This window comes from Pezoporus occidentalis, unplaced genomic scaffold (assembly GCF_034315485.1).
Source record: "Pezoporus occidentalis ecotype Australia unplaced genomic scaffold, CSIRO_AGI_Poc_V1 ctg34, whole genome shotgun sequence".
Classification (NCBI taxonomy): Eukaryota; Metazoa; Chordata; class Aves; order Psittaciformes; family Psittacidae; genus Pezoporus; species Pezoporus occidentalis.
The window spans coordinates 3994617-4019573 of NW_026915376.1; the positions used below are offsets into that span (position 1 = coordinate 3994617).

Below are 24957 nucleotides of genomic sequence, written 5' to 3' on the forward strand. Positions count from 1 at the left end.
AACTGCTGCTGGCAAATGGGCGTGCACCACTGAGGTCAACACACATGGGGAGCAGCAGCAAACGCACAAAGCATCAGGTCTGTAGAGGCGGCAGAGAGGAATCTCGGAACTGAACTAATACAAAGCCTCTTTGTTAGCATGAGGCTATGGCCAGAGAACGCTGCAAAGACCTACTGATAACCCTGCGTGCTTGTTTACACCTTGCAGTGTCAAGGTACCTTAGTGCTTGGCGAATTAACCTTCGCAGCCTGCCTGAAAGTTGTTTTCTCCTCTCCTTATTTTACAGAGAAGGGAAAAAAAGGAGCAGGACAGCAACTGCTCTCTGCTGCGGAACAGACCCTTCACATCCTGCAAGTGCCTCCCTGCTGAGGGAGGCGCCGGGCCGGGCGCAGAACCCACACCAGCGGCTGTGTGGCAGCAGGCCGGCTCCCTCCCCGGCACAGGCAGCGGGACGAGCTGCCTTACTTGACCACATGCTCCAGGATCTGCAGGCCGAAGTGCCGGACGATGGCCGTCTGCGTCTTCTCTGCCAGCTTCAGCCCGCAGGGCACACAGATGGGGCACTTCTCCTTGAACTCCTCGCAGAACTGGGGAAGCACCGGCAACACGCGGTTAAAACACAGGAGCGGGCACGGGGCGGCCAGTGACGGGGGGCAGCCGCAGCCCCTCGGGAAGGACAGCGTTTAGAGGGGGGCGCCCGACCCCCTCAGCGCCGCGCAGGCGCAACCCCGCTGCCTTCCCCCACCCGCTGCCGGCTCCCAGAGTCTTGGCGGCTTTACCCGGGCCCGGCACGTCCCCTGTCCCTCACGCACCGGGCCGGAGCGGGTCCCGGGGCCGTGCGGTCGGGGCACCCGCGTGGCCGGAGCCCGGCGCCTCCCCTCCCCTCCCCGGCCGAGTACCTTGAGCGCCTCCAGGCGGTAACGCTGCGTGGAAGCCGGGTCCATGATGACGGTCACCGCCTTCACTAACTGCTCGCAGAGGCTGTTCACCTGCTCCCCGACCATGGCAGCGGCCATGGCAGCTGCAGCGGCGGCCACAGCAGCGGCGGCAGCCATGGCGGCGGCAGCCACCGACGGGCGAAAAGAGGGGGCACCCCGTAGCGGGCGCACGCGCGGCACCGCAGCAGCCTCCGCGCATGTGCCGGGGAAGGAGGAGGAACTAGTGGGGAAAGAGCATGCGCCGCCGCCATTAAGAACTACAAGTCCCGACATGCCTTTCGGGGGTACCGCTGGGGTGCTGCTGTGCCGCCCCTCCTGCTGTGCCGCCCTACGGAAGCGCGTCAGTCAGTCAGTCAGTCAGTCAGTCAGTCAGTCAGTCAGTCAGTCAGTCAGTCAGTCAGTCAGTCAGTCAGTCAGTCACTCACTCACTCACTCACTCACTCACTCACTCACTCACTCACGATCGTAGTGGGATGTCGCGGGGACAGGAGCGCGTGGTGGCCCTGGTGGACATGGACTGCTTCTTCATGCAGGTGGAACAGCGGCTCGACCCGCAGCTGCGTGGCCGCCCCTGCGCCGTGGTGCAGTACACCGAGTGGCAGGGCGGCGGGTAGGTACCGGCGGCGGCGGCGGCCCCGGCTCCCCGCACCGCTCCTCCGCGCGGCCCTGCACTGCCCTCCGTGTCTTGCAGGATCATCGCGGTGAGCTACGAGGCGCGCGCCTTCGGCGTGTCCCGCGGGATGTGGGCGACAGAGGCGCGGGCGCTGTGCCCCGAGCTGGCGTTGGCTCGGGTGCCCCAGGCGCGGGGCAAGGCCGACCTCACCCGGTGAGTGGGGCTGGGGTCGGGCTAGGGGGGGTGGCCGGCAGCGGCGGGGGCCGCCTTTACGCGGGGCGGCGGCCGAGGCCGTACCCGCTGTTGAAGTCGTGCCCGCTGCCCGGCAGGTACCGGGATGCCAGCGCGGAGGTGATGCAGGTGCTGTCTCGCTTCGCCGCCATCGAGCGGGCCAGTATCGACGAGGCGTACCTGGACCTGACGGGCAGCGCGCGGGAGCGGCTGCGAGCCCTGCAGGGCCGCCCCATCGAGGCCGCGCTGCTGCCCACCACCTTCGTGCACGGGCTGCCCGACGACCCCGGCGGGCCCAAGCCCGGCCCCGGCCCCCAGCCCGGCGGGAAGGGTACGCACCGACCCGGGCTTCGGCCGCCGCGGCTGGCGCTTTGCATACCGCAGCGGGGGGGTTCTAACGGCTTTGCTTTGAGGACGCGCAGTGCAGCAAGGAAGGAGCACGGCGCTGCCACCCTGGGTGTCCTGTGCTGTCCCTGTGCTATTCCATCGGTAATGCGTCCTGTACATCAACAGAGGGTGTGCTGCTTTACCTGCCCCGAAGTAAGAGCGTGGTAAATAGGAGCTATGGTTGCCCCCGTGAATGGCATTTAAGGTGCCTGAGTCTCATCCTTGCTGCTGGCGTGAAGAATGTGGCTGTTGGCTGGGGCTGGCTGATGCTACCGGTCCCTTCGCTGGGCTCAGCAAGAAGTGCCCACGCTGATCCCCTTTGTGTCCCTTTTCTAGAGGAGCTGCGGCAATGTGGCTTACACGAGTGGCTGGCGACGCTGTCATTTGATAACCCCGATTGTCCTGACCTGCAGCTGACCATGGGTGCGGTAATTGTGGAGGAAATGAGGGTGGCCGTAGAAGCAGCCACCGGATTCAGGTGTTCAGCTGGAATTTCACACAACAAGGTATGTGTGTAACACATCAGCCTGATTTCTTCTGAGGAGCAGAATCAGAATGTAGACGCTCTGTAGGCACTTTCCTATGTGCTCTGCAAAGTTTCCTATAAAAGATGAGCTGAGTGGGGAGTGCAGCCATATGTGAGCACGCCTTTGGGGAAATTATAGGACATCCGGGAAGGGGAGGAGTTTTTTCCCTAGAGATGTGGCCTATGCAGTCAGCACTCGATCAATTTACTGCCTGAATTCCTGGTGTACCCTTATGAATTGCTTAGAAGACAAAGGTTTTAAATCCCCCAGGAGGGTTTTCCTCAGGAAAAAAAGAGAGCTGAGGAAACTGCACCTTGAGTTTTAGATAATAGTGGCTGTAGCCAGGGAATGTTTTTTCATGACACAAATTCCCAGCGGCTTGGACAAAACACACCACCAGTTTGGGGCACTGAGGTGAGGGGCTGCTCTTCCTCTTTCTGGTCCATCAGTCTTTACCCTGCTGGCAGTGCTTTGGGTGATGCTCAGCCAGCTGCTGAGAGCAGCTGCAGGAGCACTTGGAGCATGTCAGTAGCTGCAGAAACAAACAGACTTTGATGCTGCAGCTACAGAGGGTTTCCTGCTGGGAGAAGTACAGGGTGCCTTATTGACAGCACCTTGCACTCCTTTTGCTGTTTGCAAAAGGGGCTTATCTGTACAGATGTGACTTTTAACAGTACAAGCTCTGACTGAAAAAATAGAAGGATAAAGACTAAATGAATGCTTTGGAACTTAAGGAATCTACATTTCATCTTGGACTGCTGCAGGAAAAAATGGAACTATTACCAGCTGTACACAGGGAGTGGAGCGAGTTCTGCACTGGCTCACCTTGAAACTAAAGCAGACTGAGGCAGAAATGAGCTAGCTGAGAAAGAACACTGGTACAGAAATTTCCCGTGGAAGAGATCTTCAATTTGCCCTTTTGCTCTTTTTAATCAAGAATAGTAAAGAGCATCCCTGCTATCCCTAGCAGCTTCTCCCACATCCCATTTCCTATGCTAGCATTATTCTTTCTTTTCTAAATTCCCTTAAAGGGGGTAAGAAAATTACGATGTACTGTGCTGTCCCTGAAGACCTGTTGATCTATACCAGAAAGCACAATGAAGAGATTGCCAGAGCCTATGTTTGCCTGTGCAGAACACACTACAGTGCTTCCACAGCCAGCTCAGCTCTGTAGGTACAAGCCTTTTCTGCAGAGAATGAAAGGAGTGTGAGGTGTTGTCAGTATTTCACCCAGCAGGAAACCCTCTGTAGCTGCAGCATCAAAGTCTGTTTGTTTCTGCAGCTTCTGACATGCACCAAGTGCTCCTGCACTGCTCTCAGCAGCTGGTTGAGCATCACCCAAGGCATGGCCAGCAGGGGTAAAGACTGATAGACCAGAAAGAGGAAGAGCAGCCCCTCACTTCAGTGCCCCAAACTGGTGGTGTTTTTTGTCCAAGCCACTGGGAATTTGTGTCATTAAAAACCATTCCCTGGCTACAGCCACTGTTATCTAAAACTCAAGGTGCAGTTTCCTCCTTTGAGCTCATTTTATTTTTTTCTGAAGAAGACCCTCCTGAGGAAGTTTTCTTCCTAGTGAGCTAACTCATTAGAGTACACCCAGAACCCAGCTGATAAACGAGACCAGATAATTGAATGAACTATTTGGGAACAGCATGGTTTTTATCAAGAACTACTTGTGCCAAACTCATTTACGTGCCCTCTTTGACAGCAAAAGTGGCCTAATGTACAGGGGGAATTGCACCTGTGAGGTGTTGACCTTAAGGTTTCTAACACACCTCAGCCTGAGTTGCATAAACCGATGATGACGACACCCTAGCAAAATGCAACACGGCTGATGTTATCTGAAGGGCATGCATCTGGCCAAAGAAAATCTTGCTGGTGTCCATAATGATTGCGTTCAGGGATGTTTAGAGTGGGATCCTATGGGGATCTGTCTGAGCTCTGCAAAGAGCCAATATTTTCACTGCAGCCTTTAGAGAGGGAATGGCTGTAGGAATTCAGGTGATGCTAAGATGGGGCTCTGCGCCTGGGCTGAGAGAGTTCTGGGAGATGAAATCAGAGCTGAAAATTCTGGGCTTGAAAAGCCCAGAAACAGTCTGAAATCACCACGCAGTGCTGCTTACACTCCTCACTGGCTGCCTTTTGTGGTTTATAGGAAAAAAGCAACCAGCAGACTTTTGGCTAAGTTGCAGGAAGTAGCCTGGAGTTATTGCGGGCAAGCAGCAGGATGAGTCAGTAATATGAGTGCTCTTGTAGAAACGGCAAATCCTGTTTCAGCATGTGCAGATTAGTGAAGGGGTCCCGAAAAAAGAATTATTTCTCCCCATGAAGTCTCAATGATGGGTTCAGCTTGCAGCATTTCATGAACAGTGTGGGCAAACTTGGAATAGTCTCCAGTGAAAAAAGAATGATAACTGGACATCTGGAAAATGATTGGATATGAAAAGTTGAAGGAAAGATATCTATTTGTCTAGATAGTGAGAATGCATGTGAGACTGTAAAATAAGCTATTAATAAAGAACATAGTTCAGTGGGCAGGAAGGAAATTCTGCTTAGTTATAGGATGTGTGGTAAAGCAATGAAAGAGGAAATTACTAGACTTGTTAAAAAACCCCAAACACTCAGCTATATGTATTCTGAGCTGGTATGTGTATTCTTGATCCTGCTGTAGATTAGAGTGGGAGGGGAAGCTGTGTAGCTGATAGGCTAGAGAACATCCCTTCCAGGCTAGTAGGCCTGTATTCTGCAGACTTCCTTTTGCAGCATTATGCTGCCATGGACCTCACAGACAGAAGATTAAATTAGTGACATTGAGAAAAAACAAGACAAACAGAGATGAAGGAGCAAGACATAGTGAGAGAAATATCCTGGACAGGATTACAGGGATGCTCTGGAAGCTCTAGCATGCTTGCCTGATGGAAAACTAAGCCAAGCAGAACAGGTGATAGGCTCAGATCCCCTAAGCTACCTGAAGCAGGAGTCTAGCCCTTTGCAGAGCTAGAAGTCTGGAAGCAGCAGCGCTTTCAGAGTGCATGCCACGTGCTTTTCAGCCAGTGCATGCCAAGTCCCAAATTGGGTATTACTTGGGAGCAAGCAACAATGCAATCCACACATCCTTCCTAGCAGCTATTCCAAAGGCAGCTCTTAGAGGTGATAAAGCACAAGCCATTAGGTAGATTCACATAAAGTCAGTGCAGAGTTTGTAATAACAGTGTTTCCGTTCTCTTGTGTGTTACAGACACTGGCAAAACTGGCCTGTGGGCTAAACAAGCCCAACCGCCAGACACTACTGTCCTCGCGATTTGTCCCGCAGTTCTTCAGCCAGCTGCCTGTCGGCAATATGTAAGTACTGGGGAGCTGCCTGCTTTTGTGCAGCTTGGGGCTCAGGCTCAGCTGCTCTGTGGCAAGAGCTCATATGTGAAATGCTGGTGCTATGCATCCGCTATCTAGGCTTTTATAAGGAAGAGGGCCCTGTTTGTCTTCATTGTTGTGGTACTTTCTCCTGTTGGTTTGTCATCATTGCTTGGTGTGGGCAGAACTAAAGTATCTTGGGGGTACAACACTGTTCCTGCCCACCTCAACAGAGAGCAGTGATGCTAACTGATAGCAGCCAGCAAAGGCTTTTAACTCCGCAGTAACTGCTTGTCAATGCTTGTAAGAAATGGAGAGGATATCCTGCCAGTAATCCCTCACAGCTGTGAGCAACAGGTTGGGAGGAGCATGTGTGGGAGCTGCAGCCCTCTCCATGAAGGGACTACACTTGAAAAACCCACGAACAGCCTGTGGGCAGCCTTTCCCTGGTTAGAGCTGTGCTCGAGATGACTGCTGGCATGTGTAGGTGTAAGCCAGGAGCAGCTGTGAGCAAGGAGGCCGTAGCTGTGCCCCAGTGTGAGGGACAGAACTGGCTCCCAGAGAGCAGATGTGGCTTGGTTTTGAGCATCCACACTGTTCACAAGTACTTTTTCTGGTGAGGGAAAGAGTTGCCAGCACCATTGCTCCAAATGAATGGATTCCTGGTCCTACACTGCTGCTCTCTGCATTCAATGTCTCACTGGGGATGGAGAGGGGGGTGTGGAGGTAGAGGGGTCCTGTCTGCATAGGAAGAAGCAGGGAGTGTGCAAGGCATTCTTCAAAGTATGGTTTGAGACCACATTTTGAAGATGGAGCTGAGAAAGAAGCACTGAAACAGCAGTTCCCACTTCATCTGCCATGTGTCCTTCCACTATGAGCTAAGAGCTGTTTTCTACCAAGTGTTCCTTTTTGTCTTGCCATTTCCTGACTGTTTCTAGCTGCTGATCAGCTAGTTTCTAGCATGATCAGCTGCTGCAACAAGACTTGGTATAGTCTCCACCTGATGTTTTGGTTTTGTTTCCTCTTTCTCTTCTTCTCTGCCACAGCCGTAACCTGGGAGGCAAGCTTGGCACTGCCATCACAGACATCCTGGGAGTAGAGTACATTGGGGAGCTGACACGGTACAGTGAGAGAGAGCTCCAGACTCACTTTGGAGACAAAACTGGGTAATGATAAACCACTTGTCACAACTTAGCTCTTGGCAGGAACTGGGACTTCCTTTCAGTCACAGGTTGTTCTGCTGTGATTGGGAGGGTTGGAAGGTAAAACTTCAGGTGACAACTCTTGAGAAGCATCAGTCTGGCAGGCCTACAATTAGGTTTTCAGTCTTGCCTGCTCCCAGGCACCCTCCCCAGCATGTTTTGCCTGTCAGCCAGCTCCTCTGCCTTCCTCTAGAGGTTCTAAGGACTGGGGCCAAGCTGCGGAAGGACTCCCTGCAGGCTAGGAAGCAAGCAGGCTTAACAGTCTCATTACAGAGGAAATTACAAGGCTGGATTTGGAGTTGGAAACACCCAGAGCAGCAGTTCGGGTGCCCTGCAGACCGGTGAACTGTTGCCACTTCAGGAGAAGGGGTGGAGGAGTTGTGCTGACGGGCAGCTGTGGCCTGAAGGGAAGCCTGCCTGTTCACTGTGGCTGCAACTGCAGAGCTGGGGATTAGAGGCAGAGTCACAGCGTGCACAAAGCTGAAAGCATGGCTCAGCAGAAAGCTGACTTACTGCCCAGTGGTGCCTGCTTGTCTGTGGCTGCCTTCACCTCATGCTTCCTCTGTGGCTTTCAGGTCCTGGCTCTATTACTTGTGCAGAGGAATTGAAGAGGAACCTGTCAAAAACCGGTACCTGCCCCAGTCCATTGGCTGCAGCAAGAACTTCCCTGGGAAGATAGCCCTGGCCACGCAGAAGGAGGTAGGAGAAGCCTACTCCTAGCGTAAGGCTTGGCTTTTGTGCTGAAGAAGATGAGAACACTAAAAGCTGAGACTAGCTTGCAAAACTGCTGCTTTTCTGTATCACTATGCCCTGAAACTCAGCCTAGGGTTGGGCTGAGCGGGAGTGGGTGGTTTGAGCCTCAGAAACTAAGGAGATCCCTGTTTGACAGAAATGCATTGATGAACTGCACAAGGTGTCCAACCTTCTTGTAGTTTCCAGTGTTGCTCTGGCCTGGTGGCAGTGCTGTGAGCAGAGATCCAATCTGTCTGTTACCACTGTTTTGTCCAGGTGCAGCACTGGCTCCTGCAGATGGCCTTGGAGCTGGAATCCAGACTGATCAAAGACAGGAGCCAGGTAAGGAGGGGAGGCACGAGGACAGCATTCCCCCTGCTTCAGGAAGCCATGCAGCCAGTTTGCACTGTGAGCTGATTGCAGGAGGCTGAGGGTGCTGTGTGTGTGTAAATCTGCTCGCCCTCAGATATGTGCTTGTGTGCAGAGGTGCTCAAGCAAAGAGGTGTGTAGGAGCCTCTTTGGAGGTTGGTTTTGCCCCAGAACACTGCAGGGCTAAGGACTGTCCTTGTCCTGTGCTTTAGGTTGCAAGGACCTGAAAGCCACCACACCATCCTGCTCCCTTGCAAGCCCTTTGCTGATGCAGCTCTTCTTGTGCTGTGGGCTGTGAGAGGAAGCAATATGCTCAAATCTAGATGTGGTAGATTTGCAGGTGAGGGTGAGAAATCTAGATTCATTGTTGTAAGGAGGGCAAGAAAGGGTGCACAGCTGCTTTGGAAGGAAAGCAAGGACTAACTGCTTCCCATCCGGTGTGGCACAGCTGTACCAGCACTTGCTGTTCTGTGTCATCCCTTGGAGATCAGGCCAGGCAGGACAAGCTGCCATCTGTCACAGCATCAGCGGCAGGCCGTAGCTGATGGCGCAAGCTTCTGGGCAGCGGGACAGTCTCCTCGGCCTTTCCTGCTCTCTCCTGCAGGTGTCGCTTGAAACACAGCTACCTCTTCTCTCTCTGCAGAACCACCGAGTGGCCAAGCAGCTGATGGTGGTCATCCGCATGCAGGGAAACACCCGGGTGTCACGCTTCTGTGCTCTGACCCGCTACGATGCCCAGAAGATGTGCAACGATGCCTTTGCCCTCATCCAAAACTGCAACGTGGCTGGGGCTCACCAGGCAGCCTGGTGAGTGTGCGAGAAAGTAGTTGTGTCCTCACTGGGGGTTGTTCTGCTGCAGGAGGTGCAGGATGAGCACAGAAAGGAACGGGAGTGTTACACTGACTGGCAGGAAAAAGTGGTCCCTGGTCCACTCACAGAAGAGCACAGAAATATTCGCTTGTTAGTGGTAGGACAGCAGTGAGAGCTGGCCTCTTCCTGCCCCGCATCTGGCAAGACACTTCTTACTTCTGTACTTGGAGCTGATGATTACTGCTGGCACAGGGGTGTCCAGCTGGGACAAGGCAGTCCTTTGCCCTGCTGGGCTGGAGAAGCTAGCTAGGCTTTGCTCTCCTTCCCTAAGGACAAAGGTGCATTTTGGGAGGAGGCCATGGGGGCAGGAAGGAAAACATAGCTCCTGTGTTCCGTGTTACTTTATTCATCTTCCTCCTGCTCTGAGTGCAGGTGAGAAGGTCCTGTCTGTTAGGCTCTGACAAGTCTGCTGCTCCCTTAAAGGCCCTCTTACCTTGCCTGGGAGTCTCACAGCAGCTCTGGCCTGTGGTGGACTGAAAGTCCAGGCTGGTAGCTACCTGCCTCTGTTCCAGTGCCCCTTCCTTTGGGAAATGCTGTTCTGGAAAGAAGCTTTCTGCTCTGCCCAACATAGCCTGCTATGTCTGAGAGACTGTTCTGGAGGCAGCAAAACTAACATTTTGTCAGACGAAACATCTCTCCTACCTCAGACTGAAGTTCCCCTGCCTGTGAATGTTTTATGTTGCTTCCCAGGCTGGTGTCTGAGCTGATGTTGGTCTGTCGTTTGCAGGTCTCCACCGCTTATATCGGTGTTTCTCTCGGCAAGCAAGTTCTCAGAGCCTGCCACACTCCTCTCTGCAGGCATCACCACCTTCATGACAGGTGATACCCAGCCTGATGACACTGTCACTGCTGGCCAAAACAATACATCTTCCAGGAGGCCCATGGTCAAGTTCTTTAGGAGCCCAAGCAAAGAGCTCAGGCAGAAGCCAGCTAATGCTATTGAGTCATTCTTCCAAAAGGCATCAGAAAGGCAGCAGTCACAGATGGCAGCAGCAACCAGCCTGCCTGCTGCTCCCACCGCAGCGTCACCTGTGCCCAGCTCCCCAGAGCACCAAAAGGGAGATGGCGTTGGCCTTGGCTCTGTGCAGTGTGACCTGGAGTCCCCTGTGAAGCAGAGTCCCAGAGATGGGAGCAGTACTTCTTACAAGAGGCTTCACCGTGGGAAGTCACTGTCTGATGCTACACAAACACCCTCAACTCCACCCAGCTCTAGGACCCTTCTGAAATCGGAGCCAGCTATGGAGGAAAATGAGCAGAATTTGCCACCCTCTCCTGAGCTCACCCTGCTCCCTCCTGCCTCACCAGGGGACCAGCAACACTGTGAGAAGTGTGGCCAGCTTGTGCTGGTGTGGGAGTTCCCAGAGCACATGGACTACCACTTTGCTCTAGAGCTGCAAAGCTCCTTCCTGGAGTCCAGTGTTCCCACTGCTCCAGCAGCAGACCCCAACCCAACGGCTGCAGCTTCCACATCTCCTGCCAAGGCAAAGAACAAGGCCAAGACTTCAGCAGGATCTAGTGCAAAACGGCCCAGAGAAGGTGTAACAAGAACTTTAGATTTCTTCTTTAAGCGCTTACCTCCTTAACTCCCACCTGTGATGGCAGCTTTTATAGAATCTGTGTTTTTAAAAGAATCAGTGTTCTTAAAGAATTGGTGTTTTTAAATATAGTTAAAAGTTTTTATACTGCTTGCCAGGTTTTTAATGCAGAAAAGTCTAATAAATTATCTGTATCCCAAGTCTAAGAAGAACTGGACCTTGCAGAGTGTGTGTGATGCTGGATGTACCCAGTTCAGGTGGTGCCTGCAAGGTTGCTTCTGCTTGCGTGTTACTAACTGAAGCTGCACCCTACTCTCACATACATGTCTTGCCTTAAGTATTTCCATAGCTTGGTAGTTCTGTTCCTACATCTTCCTGTTCCTACTTTAAAAGCAGGCACTGTAAACACAGTGTATTTGCAGTGTTTAGCAGTCCATCGTGTGGTGCTCATCACCAGCTCTGGCGTGCTGCAGACCTGCTGTCAAGACTTGAGGAAGCTGGTGCTGCACAGGCATACTTTTTGTTAGGCTTTTTGAAATGTAAGCACCAGTTCCTAATAGTTGCTGTTGACACATGAACAGTCTACTGCTAGAGTCCCTACAGAGGGATGGGAAACATGCCAGACCATATTTTTCACTGTCCCACACGATATCCTTGTCTCTAAATTGGAGAGACATCAATTTGATGGATGGACCACTCGGTGGATAAAGAATTGGCTGGATGGCTGCACACAAACAGTTGTGGTCAATGGCTCAGTGTCCAGCTGGAGACCAGTAACGAGTGGTGTCCCTCAGGGATCGGTGTTGGGACCGGTCTTGTTCAACATCTTTGTCGCTGACATGGACAGTGGGATTGAGTGCGCCCTCAGCAAGTTTGCCGATGACACCAAGCTGTGTGGTTCGGTTGATACCCTGGAGGGAAGGAATGCCATTCAGAGGGACCTTGACACGCTTGTGAGGTGGGCTGATGCCAACCTCATGAAGTTTAACCATGACAAGTGCAAGGTCCTACACCTGGGTCGGAGCAATCCCAGGCACAGCTACAGGTTGGGCAGAGAAGAGATTCAGAGCAGCCCTGCGGAGAAGGACTTGGGTGTGTTGGTTGATGAGAAAATGAACATGAGCCGGCTTCAGTGTGTGCTTGCAGCCCAGAAAGCCAACTGTATCCTGGGCTGCATCAAAAAGAGCGTGACCAGCAGGTCCAAGGAGGTGATCTTGCCCCTTTACTCTGCTCTTGTGAGACCTCACCTGGAGTATTGTGTGCAGTTCTGGTGTCCTCAACATAAAAAGGACATGGAGCTGTTGGAACAAGTCCAGAGAAGGGCCACGAGGATGATCAGGGGACTGGAGCACCTCCCCTATGAAGACAGGCTAAGAAAGTTGTGGCTGTTCAGCCTGGAGAAGAGAAGGCTGCGTGGAGACCTCATAGCAGCCTTCCAGTATCTGAAGGGGGGCTATAGGGATGCTGGGGAGGGACTCTTCATTAGGGACTGTGGTGATAGGACAAGGGGTAGTGGGTTAAAACTTACACAGAGGAAGTTTAGGTTGGATATAAGGAGGAAATTCTTTCCTGTTAGGGTGGTGAGCCACTGGAATGGGTTGCCCAGGGAGGTTGTGAATGCTCCATCCCTGGCCGTGTTCAAGACCAGGTTGGACTAGGCCTTGGGTGATATGGTTTAGTGTGAGGTGTCCCTGCCCATGGCAGGGGGTTTGGAACTTGATGATTTTAAGGTCCTTTCCAACCATAACTATTCTATGATTCTATATTTTCCCTCCTTCCCAGACTTAGTGATACTCTCAGTGTAACTTGATGACAGGTATTTGTTTTGACCCTATGAAGCTGAATGGTTTGTTCAGCTCTTTGGGCCACAGTTCACATCAGGGTGCCTGCCCCAGTGCTCCACAGATTACATCAACCAACAAAGCAGAATAGCATGGAGGGAGCAAGTGGGCACTGAGAGGGGGAGAGACCAGCTCCAGGGCAAGAGCTGTGCTTGCCCACAGCTGCCTGGCAGGGCTCAGCTCCGTGCTACACTGCTGGCTGCCTGGAGCCTGACACTCTTCTGGAAGTGCTGTTGCCAGTGATTTGAACTTGGCTCTTGGGGCAGGGGGGAGGGATGTGCCACGTCAAGGCAGCACTGGGTGGGGTTTGGAAATTGCTGAGCATTTCATCAGCTGCAGGGGGAGAGCAGGGAGTGGATAATGATGCAAAGTGCAGCAATATTTGCATGTGCTGTTTCCCTGTCTTCTCTGAACTGCACCAGTCTACTTGGAGCTGTGGAGCTGCTTTCCTTCCAGCAGACAGCCTGTGCCAAGAAGCTGCCACATTACTGTCCGTGGGGTCTAATACATGACAACACGGTTGTTAAGAGTTTGAGTTAAGAGCTCATTCTGGTGTGTGCAGAGGAAGAAATTACAGAGTCACTTCCATTAATGACAGTCCTCACATTGCAAAGTGACAAGTTTCCTTAAAGTCCTCACGTAAAGAGAAATAGCAACCAGTCTGGCAGGGTTGCCTCACGCTCCTATGAGAGCGGCACATCTCATTTCCTAAGTGTCGGGCGGGACCGGAGTCTGCACACTCCACTACCTGACACAAAACCAAAGTTGAGACCAGACCAGTCCCTTCAGCGACACAGTCACCTCCACAGGGAAGCTGTTCTGCCCCTGCTGCCCCAAGAGAACAACCTGTTCTCACGGAGAGGCCATAACAGCAAACCCCTTGATAAGGTCGGAGCTATTTTTAGAACCAAGCAGGGTTAGCTGTGTGCCCCAGAAAGCATCCCTTTAATTAGGCTCTGGGGGAATGTGTGGCTGCGAGGAAGCGCTTGCAGCAGCCTGTTCCGCCCACAACAGCCTGAAATGCTGTGCTCAGGGTGACGTGGCTGCCTGTCACCCCGGGCTGCACACCCCGGCTTGCTCAGATAAGCCGGGAGAGAGCGGTTGTAAACAGCAGCATGCGTGCATTCCTTCCATGCCACAGACACAGGTATTCATAGGGCTGAATGCAGGAAGCTTAGGAAGGTGTGAAGCACAACCGCCTCCAACCGTGACCCAGCTCCAAGGGCAGCAGGGCAAGAGCCCAGCTCCACCCTCACTTGTTGTACAACTCTGCCAGCAAGCTCAATAAAACATATTTATTCTGTACATTTATATAGAGATGCTTGGGGAACCCCCAGCATTAGAAAAATTCAAGACAACAAAACAGCAATTATGAAACCATGGCACCAAGAACAGTCATGCCACAGATGGCAGGGATGTGGTGAGACCAATCATCAGCTATTTCAGAGGTCACAGCACCACATACCCACTTTTGGGTAGAAAACATCAGGGCTGCTGCAAACAGCTGGATTTTCCCACCACCCCCAGACAGTTTTCTTTGTGACTTTGCAAGCACCAAAGGGAAGAGCCTGGTGGCTGGGGCCTTCTTGCAGGCATGGGTGAAAGACAATGTCACCGTAATACCCAGACCACTGCCAGGATGGGAAGAAAGGGGGATCCTGCTTGAGAAGTGACCTTGACCCACCAGCTCCTGTCTCACAGCTGGGCTGATGGGGAAGAAGCAGAGTTTTCAGCTGGGTCAGTGCTCCCCTGAAGGGACAGGTCACTCCTGTCACTACAGAGCTGCCTGAATCCCTTTCACACTGGCTTCCCCATGTCTGAGCGAGCTCTTTTCAGGGTGCAGCCACCACTTCCCACCTGCTGGAGTCCTGCCCTGTGGAAAGCCGCTCTGCGACATCCATGGGCTTCTCAGTCCCACAGGTGCTGCCTGTGCCAGCAGCCCAGAAAGCAGAACTTGCTCTCATGATGCTAGAAGGGCTGTTTGGGTGTCCAAGTGCTAGCATAGACCTTTGCCCTTCCCTTCAGTCAGGGCTGGCTGAAGGCCCATTGTTCACAGCAGACACAATTTGTCTAACAGTCAACGATAAACCCAAAAGCCTATGTACAGCTATACAGCCCCTGCTGCACCTCCAGGGTACACAGGAGAGCTGCATGACAGCAAGTGGGAGGCAGATGTGCTCCACTCTTTGTGCACAGAGTCCTTGCTGGCAACATCACCCTTCTTCTGACAACAAACCCCAGTGGCAAGGGAAAGAAAATTCTTCCTCCAGGGGAAACAGAAATAAAGTCATGCCACTTTCAAATCACAACTAAACCATAAAGTCACCTGGTTTTGTGTTCGTAACACAGCCCGCCTTCCTCACACATTAAGGCAAGCATGTGGGGAGCACGCTGGGCTGAGACCTGGAAGAGCCACACCAGGGGAACCCACTGCAAACCACTGCTGCTAACGTGCAGATGACACCCTCAGCTGAACATCCGTGGAAACAACGTGCACACACCAGCGAAGGCGCAGGCCCTGCTCCTCTCCACAGAATGGCCTCCTGCACAGCTGCTGCAAGGAGCAGATGCAAGTGCAAACTCTGCCTTCATGTTACATCGGGAGGCTGTGCAACTCAGCAGCCACAGCTTCCCAGGAGTCAGAAAGTGGGATGCTGAAAGGGTGTGTATGTATGTATGAGCAGGGAACAGGACATCTGTCCAACAGTAAGACACTCGGATTGGAGTAATGCAAAACCAACACACAAATGGACACACAGCAGAGTAAAACCAACCAAGATTAAAACGGTTAAAAAGTATCGTGAATGCATTCTGAGAGGTTCAATGAAGGCTCTGCTGTGGGTGGCAGGGCCTCTTCCATCCCCTGCCCAGAAGGATGCTCTGCATGATGACTCAGGAGAGGACTGTTATCAACCCAGTACTTGGAGAGCAGAAATAGGACCAGCTCTTGTGTCAGAGATGGAAAAACATCCCTTCACTGCTAGTCTTCAGGGGTTCTGCTCCTCCCAACCTGTAATTTTCAAACAGTAAACAAAGCCAGAACTTGCCTGTCCAGGTCTGCAGGTGCCTCTGATCTCTTCTGAAGAAGGGCAGGGTAACAAAAGCTGCAAGGCGATGTTGACAGCATGCTTAACTTGCCCCATGTATGACACTGAATGCAAGAAACTCTCCCAGGTTCCATCTCACAGTGTGAAGGAGGGACACCCATGCTAGAACGGGACAGCAACAGCTCCTGGCATCACTCAGAGAGCCACAGGAGCTTCCATCCTTCTCCCCAGTTGTTGGTGAGTGGAGATCTCTCTGACGCAGTGGTAGTCAGAAGCTCAGCTGTCCAGGCCCCAGGGACTCCTCCAGCCCATTTTCTTTGGTGGTGATGGCTTGGAGGTCAGTGACATGCCCAATGCCTTTGGTGACTCCTTCACGGAAAAGCAGCTTGGCTCCAATCTTCAAGTATTCTGGATGCTTGATGAATCTGAACCGGACGACTGCCTTTTCTCCCGTCCGCAGCTTGTCCTGAAAAGGAGGAGACCTTAGAACCCTGTGCACCATTCCAGCGCATGCAGGAGACGTGCATTTGGATGCTAAGATCAGGTAAATGAGGAGCTTGCTTCCCTCAGACTGCATGGCTTGAACCCTTCCAATTATTGTATGCATAAGGTGAGAGACAAAGATACTAGCTCTGAACAAAGGAGAGTTCACCTGCTTTCACAGTCTTGCTGTAGTCCATCGTGCTGCTTACTTTGTGAGGAAGGAATTATTTAACACATTGGGTGGAAAAGCAGTGAAGCAGTACTGAAGATACCAGTAGCCCCTAGGTTTACTAGAGGGCATCGTGGAATCTCAACAAACCCCACAGGGAGGTCCATCTTCCTCCCCTTTCCTCCCATGCTTACCTTTCCGTGGATCTTCTCTACAATAGCAGTCTGTCGCACATTCCCCACGTGCACTGTCACCTGAAACCCCTTCCGGAAAGTCGTGGCATGGAACAACAGCACGATCTCAGCTTCAAACACTGAGCAGATCGTAGGGTTCATTTCTGGGCTCACCATGACCATGCCCTGCACAACAACCCAAAACTCAGACCAATTAGGATCTGTCTCCGTGCTTCTGAACAGCCTCCAAAACCACAAACACAACTCCACACTGTGACTTGGACTTGCATCCCATTCTCAGCCTTGTCTCATCCTGTTTTGCAGCCTGGCCATCTCCTCCCATTCCAGCAAGTTTCCTGCAAGCATCTCTGCTTCATTCCCACCCTACCAATGGGGGATCTCCAGGTAAATCTCCAGTCCCGGCAGCAGCAGGACTCACCTTGCGCAGCAGGGAGCGGTCGAAGGGCCCGAGGGCCAGCGTGGCTGCCTGCCCAGCCCGCAGCACGCGGCAGGCTGAGCGGTTGCGTTGGATACTGCACACTTTCAACCGGAGGAACTTCCCGTCGTCAGTGGGACCAACCACCAGGTTCTCCCCTTCTCGGCAGATCCCACTGCCCAGGGCAGGAAAGCAGGAAAGAAGTGCAGGACAGAGTTCATCAAGAGACAAGGAAGAAATTTCACCCTCCAAAGGTAAACTCCCCTCAAAAATCCCCACGGCTAAGGAGGTGAGTGTCCTTGGACTCTTACCCAGGACCAACTAACAGGGATGCAAAGCTGCTGGGAACAGGGATTTCCTGCAGTAAGAATGAAAGCCACACTACAGCTCCTAATACCAGGTAAGACAGGGGGCACTGTAGCCAGTGCTCTGCCACACTGCACCGTTTCTGTTGGGGAGACTGCGGTTGACACCGGTTCTGTGTAGATATGCTGGTAGCCAAACCAATCACTCCTGAACACTGAGGGAAAGCTGCATTCTCACAGGGTAGCATGCAGTTAACCTCTGCTCTGATTGGAGGGCTTGTCCTCTACGTTTCCTCCCCTTGCTTTTGGAAGGAGGAAAGCAACACCTTGGGGTCATGGCTAACCTCTGCCGACTCTGGATCCCAGAATGCCTTCCTTCAGCACTCTGCTGGTCACATTCCCAATCCAGCAACTTTACAGCAGACTCTCTGCTTGCCACCACACCACCAATAATTTGCTCATGGCACCTCCCGACACCCTGTAGGGCTTTACGCTCTCTTGGCTCGAGAGACCGAGGACCGAGCCTTGCGCCACTTCCACATCTGCAGTGGATGACTCCAACCCTAAGGGAACTCCAGCAACCGTTCACACGCACATTTGTCCGCCTGGCCTCACTTACCTCGACAGAGTTCCTCCTACCACAGTCCCCACCTCTGGCACAGTGTAAATTTCATCAACCTGCAGCAAGGCAACAAGAACAAGCTGCTCAGACAGCTGTGAAATAGCACTCCAGAATGAAGAAAAGGTGCCCATCCCTTACGTGGACGGATGTAAGCTCTCTGCTGATCGTTAAGACACTATGTTGAAGTTTTCACCAGCTCATGCTACCTTCCCATTAGAGGAACTTCTGCCTTGTAAGTGGCAACCAGAGAAACAATCTTATCCCTGAGATGGGCACCACTTGGTTAGGACAGAGCCTAGCCTAACAGGCTTTTTTGTTTTGCCAAAGACTGAGACCTTTCTTTATTTTAATGTCTCCTAATAGTCCAGGAGTTCACCACATTGCTACCCCTGGTGTTCAGATCCCCAGGATGCTTGTCACATGTCACAGCAATGACTGCAATACCAGAACTGGGAACAAATTGCCCTTACGCACCTGAAACTCTGTTAGTTGCTGCATTAGTTCTTCCTGCTCTTTACTGTTGGTCAGTGGAGGCAGGATGTTGAGGAAGACTTTTAAGAGATCCAGGTTCTCCCCAGAAACACTGGACAGTGTGAAGATTGGGGTGATGCTGTCAGATAAAAATAAACAGGAATAAGCAGAAGGGCAGAGCACAGCTGCAGAGGGTGGATGGGATTCTGAATTTACCAAGTCCAGCAAAAGGACAGAGACTGCAGCAATAAATGGCTCGAGCAGGAGGACACATGGGCTAGGTACAGCTTTGCAGTAACCTCTGCCTCAGTGGTTGGTCAAGGCTCCGACTGCCTGCTAACCCACACTTCTGTCATGGAGAGGTAACTCCAGTGCAGCCTTGGGCATGTTCTGCTCCCAGAGCCCAGAAAAAGGCCTGAGAGGGAAAAATGCCCTCTTGGAGAATGCAAAGGTAGGAAACTTGATGAGAAACCAAGATATTAAGGATGTGGTCACCCTTCCCCAGCTGCACACAGTAGCCCAGTCTGAACTGTGGGCTCCCAGCAGAAGAAAGGAATGGTCCCTTACTTGGGAGACTGTGCAAACTGCTGTGCTGCTGTAACAGCATCATCATCTGAGTTCACAAGCAGGGGGAGCTTGTTGCAGCCTGGCTGTTTCAGGATTCGTTCCAGCTGCTTCACTGTCCGTTCCACGGTGGCTTTTGAACACAAATCAACTTTGCTGACGACAATGAAGAAGGGGACCTTGAGGGCCATGGCCAGGCCCAAGTGCTCTCGTGTTGTGCCCGCTGCAGGAAACAAGTGAGAGTGTAGGTGCAATAGCAGTCATCACTGTTGCTTGTTTATGTGACAGCTATGTCTCCTGGCTCTCCCACAAGCCCACTCTAGAGTGACCAGTCTAACCAGTGAAACTGATTCTCAGGCAACGAAAAGTCAAATTTATTCTTTTAAACAAAACCAAACATCAGTCCAGGAAGAAATAAAAACCACCAAGGGTTTTTGTGACTGATCTGTTTGTTTCAGAAAGATGCAGTAGTTTTCATTCTTGGGCTGCAGTCTGCCAGAAAACAGCCACAAAAATGTCAAGAAAAGATGTGGGAGAATTCCAGCTGCCTTTTTACAAGGCTTTGGGATTCAGCACCTCTAAGAATATGCCAAAGTTGTGGGGGTTTTCTGACAAACACAGCTTCAAATTCCAAACAAAGCCTCCCTGTCCAGTGTGCAGTTTAATGCTGGCTACAGCTGGTGAGAGGATCCTACCTCTGCTCCCCTCCCAGGCACTGGCTTACATGAAATCAGTAGCGGCTTCCAGACTCCTATGTTTTTTCTGACCACCATTCCCAGCTAACAAAGACTCACTCCCCCATTCTCCATTTCTCTTCACCCGTCGCTGTCAATCCATGCAGGCAGGGCAACACTCACCAATGCCAGTGTTGGCACTAACCACCAGCATAGCAAAGTCTGGACAGTAGCTGGTGAGGCCAAAGATGGTTGTTTTCAGGTACTTGTGGTGGCCAGCCAGGTCAATAAAAGTGATCATTTTGGAAGAACTCTCACAAATCTCTTCTGCTGTTCGGGAGTCACTGTAATTTACCACCTGAGGGACATAAGGACTCGGTGAGAAAAGGAGTTCCAGCAGGCAAGTGAAGAAAACTCAGCTCTTATCTATCCACTTTGACCTCAGAATTAGTGAGATCATTCACCATGGGTGCACGACACAACGTCTGCTGTAAATGGACACCTAGCACTTTGGCTCAGGTAAAGGGACACAGAGCTGTGTCACTTCTTTACCCTCACGTCCCAGTTGTAACAGGAGGGCAGCTCTATTCTCCTCCAGCTTTCAGATCTCACCTCTCCTTTGCTGTTGAAGCCAAGGATCTCAAAGCTGATGCTCGACGTTCTCCCGGACTGGATTTCATGAAGATGCCGGAAGAGGTTGAGGCGCGCTCTGCCCCTCCCGTTGTCCAGCTCTCCCTGTGTCAGGACACCCAACAGGGTTGACTTCCCTGAGTCCACATTCCCCAGCACAGCTACTCGCAGGTCTAAGAACTACAGGCAGAAGAACAGAGAAATCATGAAACTTCACCATCACTGCGCTGGCTGTGCATGAACACTACATGGTGGGGGAGATGTGTCTCAGCTGCCCTCTGCAATGGACACTATGCAGTGTAATCTTGCTCAGATTCTGCTCTTGCCCCCAGCAAACTACTGCCCAGGAGCTGTGATACACACTCTGGCTTTGATATCACCAAAAAAGGCTATTTGTTACAGCAGGACCTCTAAATCCTTCCCTGTTTGCACAGTGGCCTGCATGAGAACTGTTGTCATAGAAGCGAAATGATTTCTCACCTCTGCTCCAGGCAATGTCCCCTCTGGTATCTGCCTCAACCACAATCTTGGAGATGAAAAGCATTATCATCAAACCTCCCTCTGGCAGCTCTTTAAAGCATCTGATATGGACCAATCTATGACACAGTGCCTCTAGGGTTTGGGCTCCCATCCCAAAAGGAAGTGGCTTACATGAAGCCTCTAAGTGTTTAGCAGGAGAGGATGGCCAAGACACAGGTCCCTACCTGCTGGTTGTCAGGCACCTTTCGGACAAGCACCTCCGTTATCTTCCTGGGAACGTCACTGTCGTAATCAACCTCCCTCTCCCGCAGCACCGTAATATCAGCCCCAACCCTGCCACAAACATGAAAGAAATGGGTGAGACACACTTGTATTTGGCAGCTCTTGCACCTCAAGAATTATAAGCTGGCAAAGTGAATGGGATGAAAGCAGGAAAAGAGCCTTCGCATTTCCAGAACCTCATGATGAGGGAATTTCAGTCATACAGAGGCTTTGCAGAACAGAGCCACCGGCTCCCCAGGGGACTCCTGGGGCAGTCTCTCTACTGGAGGCTGTTTATGGCTGCGGGCCCTGCAGATGAAAGGGAACACGTACTTCTCTGCCATGCGGCGCAGCGTCTTGAGTGAGGCACGCATCTCCTCCTCTGAGAGGCCTACCAGCAGCCCATTGTCCTCCACGCCGATCTGATAGACGGCCTCACCTCGGCCTTCCTGCAATCGCCACTTCATCTGTGTCACTAGGTGCTCAAAGCGATACTGCGAGGGATTCACCAGCTTCAGCTGTTTAACAGAGGGGGTGGTTATAGTCACAGCTGGATGCAGAGGGAATCGCACTGCCCAAGCTAGCAACTGCCTGACCCAACACCGTGAAACAACACTCCCAGTCCTGACCCACCTCTAGAAACCACAGCCCATGTTAGCACCTGCACAGACACCACAGGACAGGTGAGACGGAGTTTCACAAAAGTGCATACACATGGTAGAACTTTTCTGCATCTTGCTACAGGCAGCTGTACCTTGCCTACTGCGTAGGTAAGGACAGGACCTATCTGTGACACATTTGCAAGTAAGTGCAAATGGTGGAACAGCCACAAGAATGTGGCAAATGATTATCAGTGACACCTGCACCTCCCTCTCCAAAGGAGTAAGATTTCAGGAAAAACACAGTGGGTCTCTTCTCCTAAAACAAATTCCTAAAAATGAGTCCTGAGATCAGACTCTTCCAGCTCAGCATAGTGAGCTAGGCACAGAAACACAGATGACTGATACTTCCTTAGTACAGTATCTACTTTTCCATCCCTTCTTTACACATGTTCCCCACATGCTGTCTTTGGTGAAGTTACTCACTGCAACATAACCCTCTGGGAGGAAGACCTCCTTCTGCAACCTCAAAAGGCTCACCTTATACTCGATGTTTCCATCTTCTGCCTGGTCAGAGAACGAAAGGAGACACAAAGGTTAGATGCTGTGCCAGCAGGGACTTCCATAGGCATCAGCTGCCCAGATACTCTGCCACTTGTGCTGACAGTTTCAGAGAGAGGGAGATTGGCAGAAATCACTATGTTAGGTCACAGCCTCTTCTGCCATTCATTCCTACACTCAACTGGAACTTACTTTCAGTTTGTTTCTACTATTTGCATCTCACGTCATGAAAACCAGAGGACAAAACTAGAGAGGGACACAGAGGCAATACTGTTTGGGGAGGATTTTTTTACTGCTGGTAAAGAATAGGGCCAGTCTAACAGCCAGAGAGAGAGAGAGAGTTCCAGTTTCAAAAAGGCACAGGGCAGCAGATGATTGAGTCTTCCCCCTCACCCACCCATGACCCACAGTGCCACCCACAGCATCCCACTCCCACACTATCCAGCAGCTTCCATCTACCCAATGTGCACAGAAACAGAGGACTGGGAACAAAAGTCATTGCCTCCTCTTGTGTGCACTCATACCCTCCCCCAATTAGTTTTTCTTTGACTCCCTTCTATATCCTTGTGTATCATCTCTCTGCAAGAGAGAAGGACTACAAACATAAGGAAGCAAGCTACTGAATTCTTTGCAGAACAGCAAGCTGGTCACTGGCCTGGCAGTTCTGGAGAGCCAGGCCTGATCAGGACCGTCTCTATACAACATGCTCAGAAGGGCTGAAGCCAGGCTGGGGTTTCACAGAAAGGCCTGTGTACTCATCAGGTCTGCTACAACCACAACAGGCACCAGCTTCCCAGTGAGAACCTGTAGCTGGTATTGAAGTAATCTTCCCACTGATTCAGTATCAGGACCACTGAGAAAGGGCGGGAGCCTCCAGGAAGCCAAGTACTCTGGCAGACTAAATGGGGCTACCAAACCTAAGCACTTCCTTTTCCTCTGGACACCTGTTTGCATGTCAGGAGAGGCAATAGTCCTCTCCTTGCCTTCTAGCTCAGCTCCTAACCACAGCACTGCTTAGGGTGGCAAAGGGCCAACAGAGGGAAGTTCGTAATTGTCAGCTTAGCTCTCAGGCAGCGGAGCTATGCAGTGAGAAAAGGGTGCTTGTGGAAGTCTTCCTCTCTTACCATCTACCAGCTTTCCAGCTCTAAGAAAACCACATTAACATACTGAGCTGTCGTTTAAATAAGGGTGTGGGTCTCCTTCAAGGCGGCTGAGACTAGCAAAGCAACAAGCCTAGACTTGCTGGGCCACATACTGCACAGGGTGGTCAGGGACAGGAAGCTGTGCTGAACCCACAGGGGGCTGTCCAGCCTCCAGCTCAAAGGAACAAAAACTGAACCGCGGCTGCAGGGTACAGTACTGCCCGTGGAGAACATCTAACAGTAGCAAAGCGCTGTTTTCCCTTCTTGCCAAGAGTCACAGCCCTGCCTTGTGGAGGAATTGCTCCCTCCAAGCGCAGGCTCTTAGGTATTTTTTACAGAAGACTTACAGAGTGAGGCCAAGCAATTGACTCCGGGGCAACATGATGCTCCCCACAGTGGCAGTCCTATTAGACTAACCAACACACCCATTTCCTACCAATGTCACTTCTTCCTGCTGCAAGAGGCAAGTGCCTCACACTCTCGCAGTACCATTTACATGTCCATTTTCTTAGATGTAAGAAAACAGTTGCCAAATTAGCTGTGAAAGGAGTCACTAGCACCTGCTGAGCAACGCCTGAGTTTGGCAGCTGGAAAGGGACTTACACGCACCAGATCAGCTCTTGGGAAGAGATGCGAACAAGATGCTCGGCACTACGAGTTGAGCAAAGCATTGTTTCCAAAGCCATTCAGTTCCCAGACGGCAGACAGACACCAGGCAGCGAGATACCTCTGACGGACAGGGCTTGGCAGACCACGCAGGGAGCCCGCTGGCACTGGGGGCACAACCATTGCCCGCTGCCACATCAAACCCCGGAGGACAGGTCGGGGGGCTGCAGGGCACTCGGCTGCCGGGGCCGCAGGACGGCCCACAGGGTTGCTGGCCCAGCTCGGCACGACCTCGCAGCAGCACCGCCGGGACCCTCGGCCGAGCCTCTCCAGAAGCTGCCTCCCGCCTGACCCGCTACCGAACCCGCCCGGGCGCGGGGCAGCCCGCGCCGCACCGACCTCTTAGGACACAAGCCGCCCCTGCCAGAAGCGGCGCGGGCCCCTGCGGCGCCAGGCCCCGGACTGGGGGGAGACCCCCACTGCAGCTGACGGGACGCGGCGGCCCTCGGCCAGGCCGGGGGAGCTCACCTCAGGCGGCAGGTACGGCGGGTTGTTGGCCTTTCCCCCACGGCTCCGCCCGTTCTTCTTCTTCGCCTTGGAGCCGCCGCCGCCGGGCGCGGCCCCCCCGCGCCCGCGGAGCGCCCCGCCAGCCCCGCCGCCCGCCGGCCGGCAGCAGCCCCCGAACAGCTCCGACACCCGTGAGTCCATGGCTGTCGGCACGGCCCCGCCGCCCCGGTGCGGCGCCCGCTCCCTGCCCGGGCTCCCCGCCCCGGCTCCCCAGCCCCTGACCTCCGGGATCTGCCGGTGCCAGCGGGCGTCCCCTCCGGGACTTCACCCGTTTTGCAGCGAGTCCCCTCCTCGGTGACAGCGAGCTATCAGCACCCGTTCTGACGGGCGTTTTTGGAGGTGTTTGGCACTGGGGTGCCGATTAAATACGTGGAGGCAGCAGCCCAGCACGGAGCTACCTCAAAGGAGCCTTTATCTCCTGCCGGGGCGGGGGAACGATACGCCAGGACCAAAAGCCCTTTCTGCCGCCCGAAGCATGCCCATACCGAGTGTTTCTCCACCGCATCCCCTGGGGAGGGCTACTCTTTATTAGTGTTTGTTAAACTTTCACGGTTCGTGGCACTTACAGCAG

At 52.7% G+C, this 24957-nt stretch overlaps 3 protein-coding genes across 7 annotated transcripts in view; 1 reads left to right on the forward strand and 2 right to left on the reverse strand.

Moving 5' to 3' along the window:
• XPO5 (exportin 5) overlaps positions 1 to 1132 on the reverse strand; it is a 29539-nt gene extending 28407 nt beyond the window's left edge. For all 4 annotated transcript variants that reach the window (XM_062629617.1, XM_062629616.1, XM_062629615.1 and 1 more), the window contains exons 1-2: positions 900 to 1132; positions 466 to 587 (exon numbers count right to left, since the gene is read on the reverse strand). In XM_062629617.1, the coding sequence (XP_062485601.1) occupies positions 466 to 587; positions 900 to 1055 (278 nt within the window). In that variant the 5' untranslated portion in view covers positions 1056 to 1132. The remainder of the gene's footprint in view (positions 1 to 465; positions 588 to 899) is intronic.
• Positions 1133 to 1385: 253 nt separating this feature from the next.
• On the forward strand, positions 1386 to 10955 carry POLH (DNA polymerase eta). 2 transcript variants are annotated; one of them, XM_062629618.1, is made up of 10 exons: positions 1386 to 1548; positions 1630 to 1764; positions 1881 to 2113; positions 2506 to 2675; positions 5935 to 6038; positions 7094 to 7213; positions 7825 to 7948; positions 8258 to 8323; positions 8955 to 9157; positions 9948 to 10955. In XM_062629618.1, the coding sequence occupies exons 1-10, from the start codon at positions 1412 to 1414 to the stop codon at positions 10801 to 10803; spliced, it is 2148 nt and encodes a 715-aa protein (XP_062485602.1). In that variant the 5' UTR covers positions 1386 to 1411; the 3' UTR covers positions 10804 to 10955. The 2 variants fall into 2 exon arrangements, with proteins under 2 accessions (XP_062485602.1, XP_062485604.1); XM_062629620.1 differs by having other exon boundaries at positions 8994 to 9157.
• A 2922-nt stretch (positions 10956 to 13877) lies between these two features.
• GTPBP2 (GTP binding protein 2) lies at positions 13878 to 24597 on the reverse strand. Its single transcript, XM_062629621.1, has 12 exons — positions 24348 to 24597; positions 22051 to 22077; positions 21245 to 21429; positions 20875 to 20983; positions 20153 to 20350; positions 19724 to 19898; positions 18870 to 19089; positions 18306 to 18441; positions 17829 to 17887; positions 16908 to 17079; positions 16490 to 16654; positions 13878 to 16109 (listed from the first exon to the last, which is right to left on the reverse strand). The coding sequence occupies exons 1-12, from the start codon at positions 24525 to 24527 to the stop codon at positions 15912 to 15914; spliced, it is 1824 nt and encodes a 607-aa protein (XP_062485605.1). The 5' UTR covers positions 24528 to 24597; the 3' UTR covers positions 13878 to 15911.
• Between the last annotated feature and the right edge of the window lie 360 nt (positions 24598 to 24957).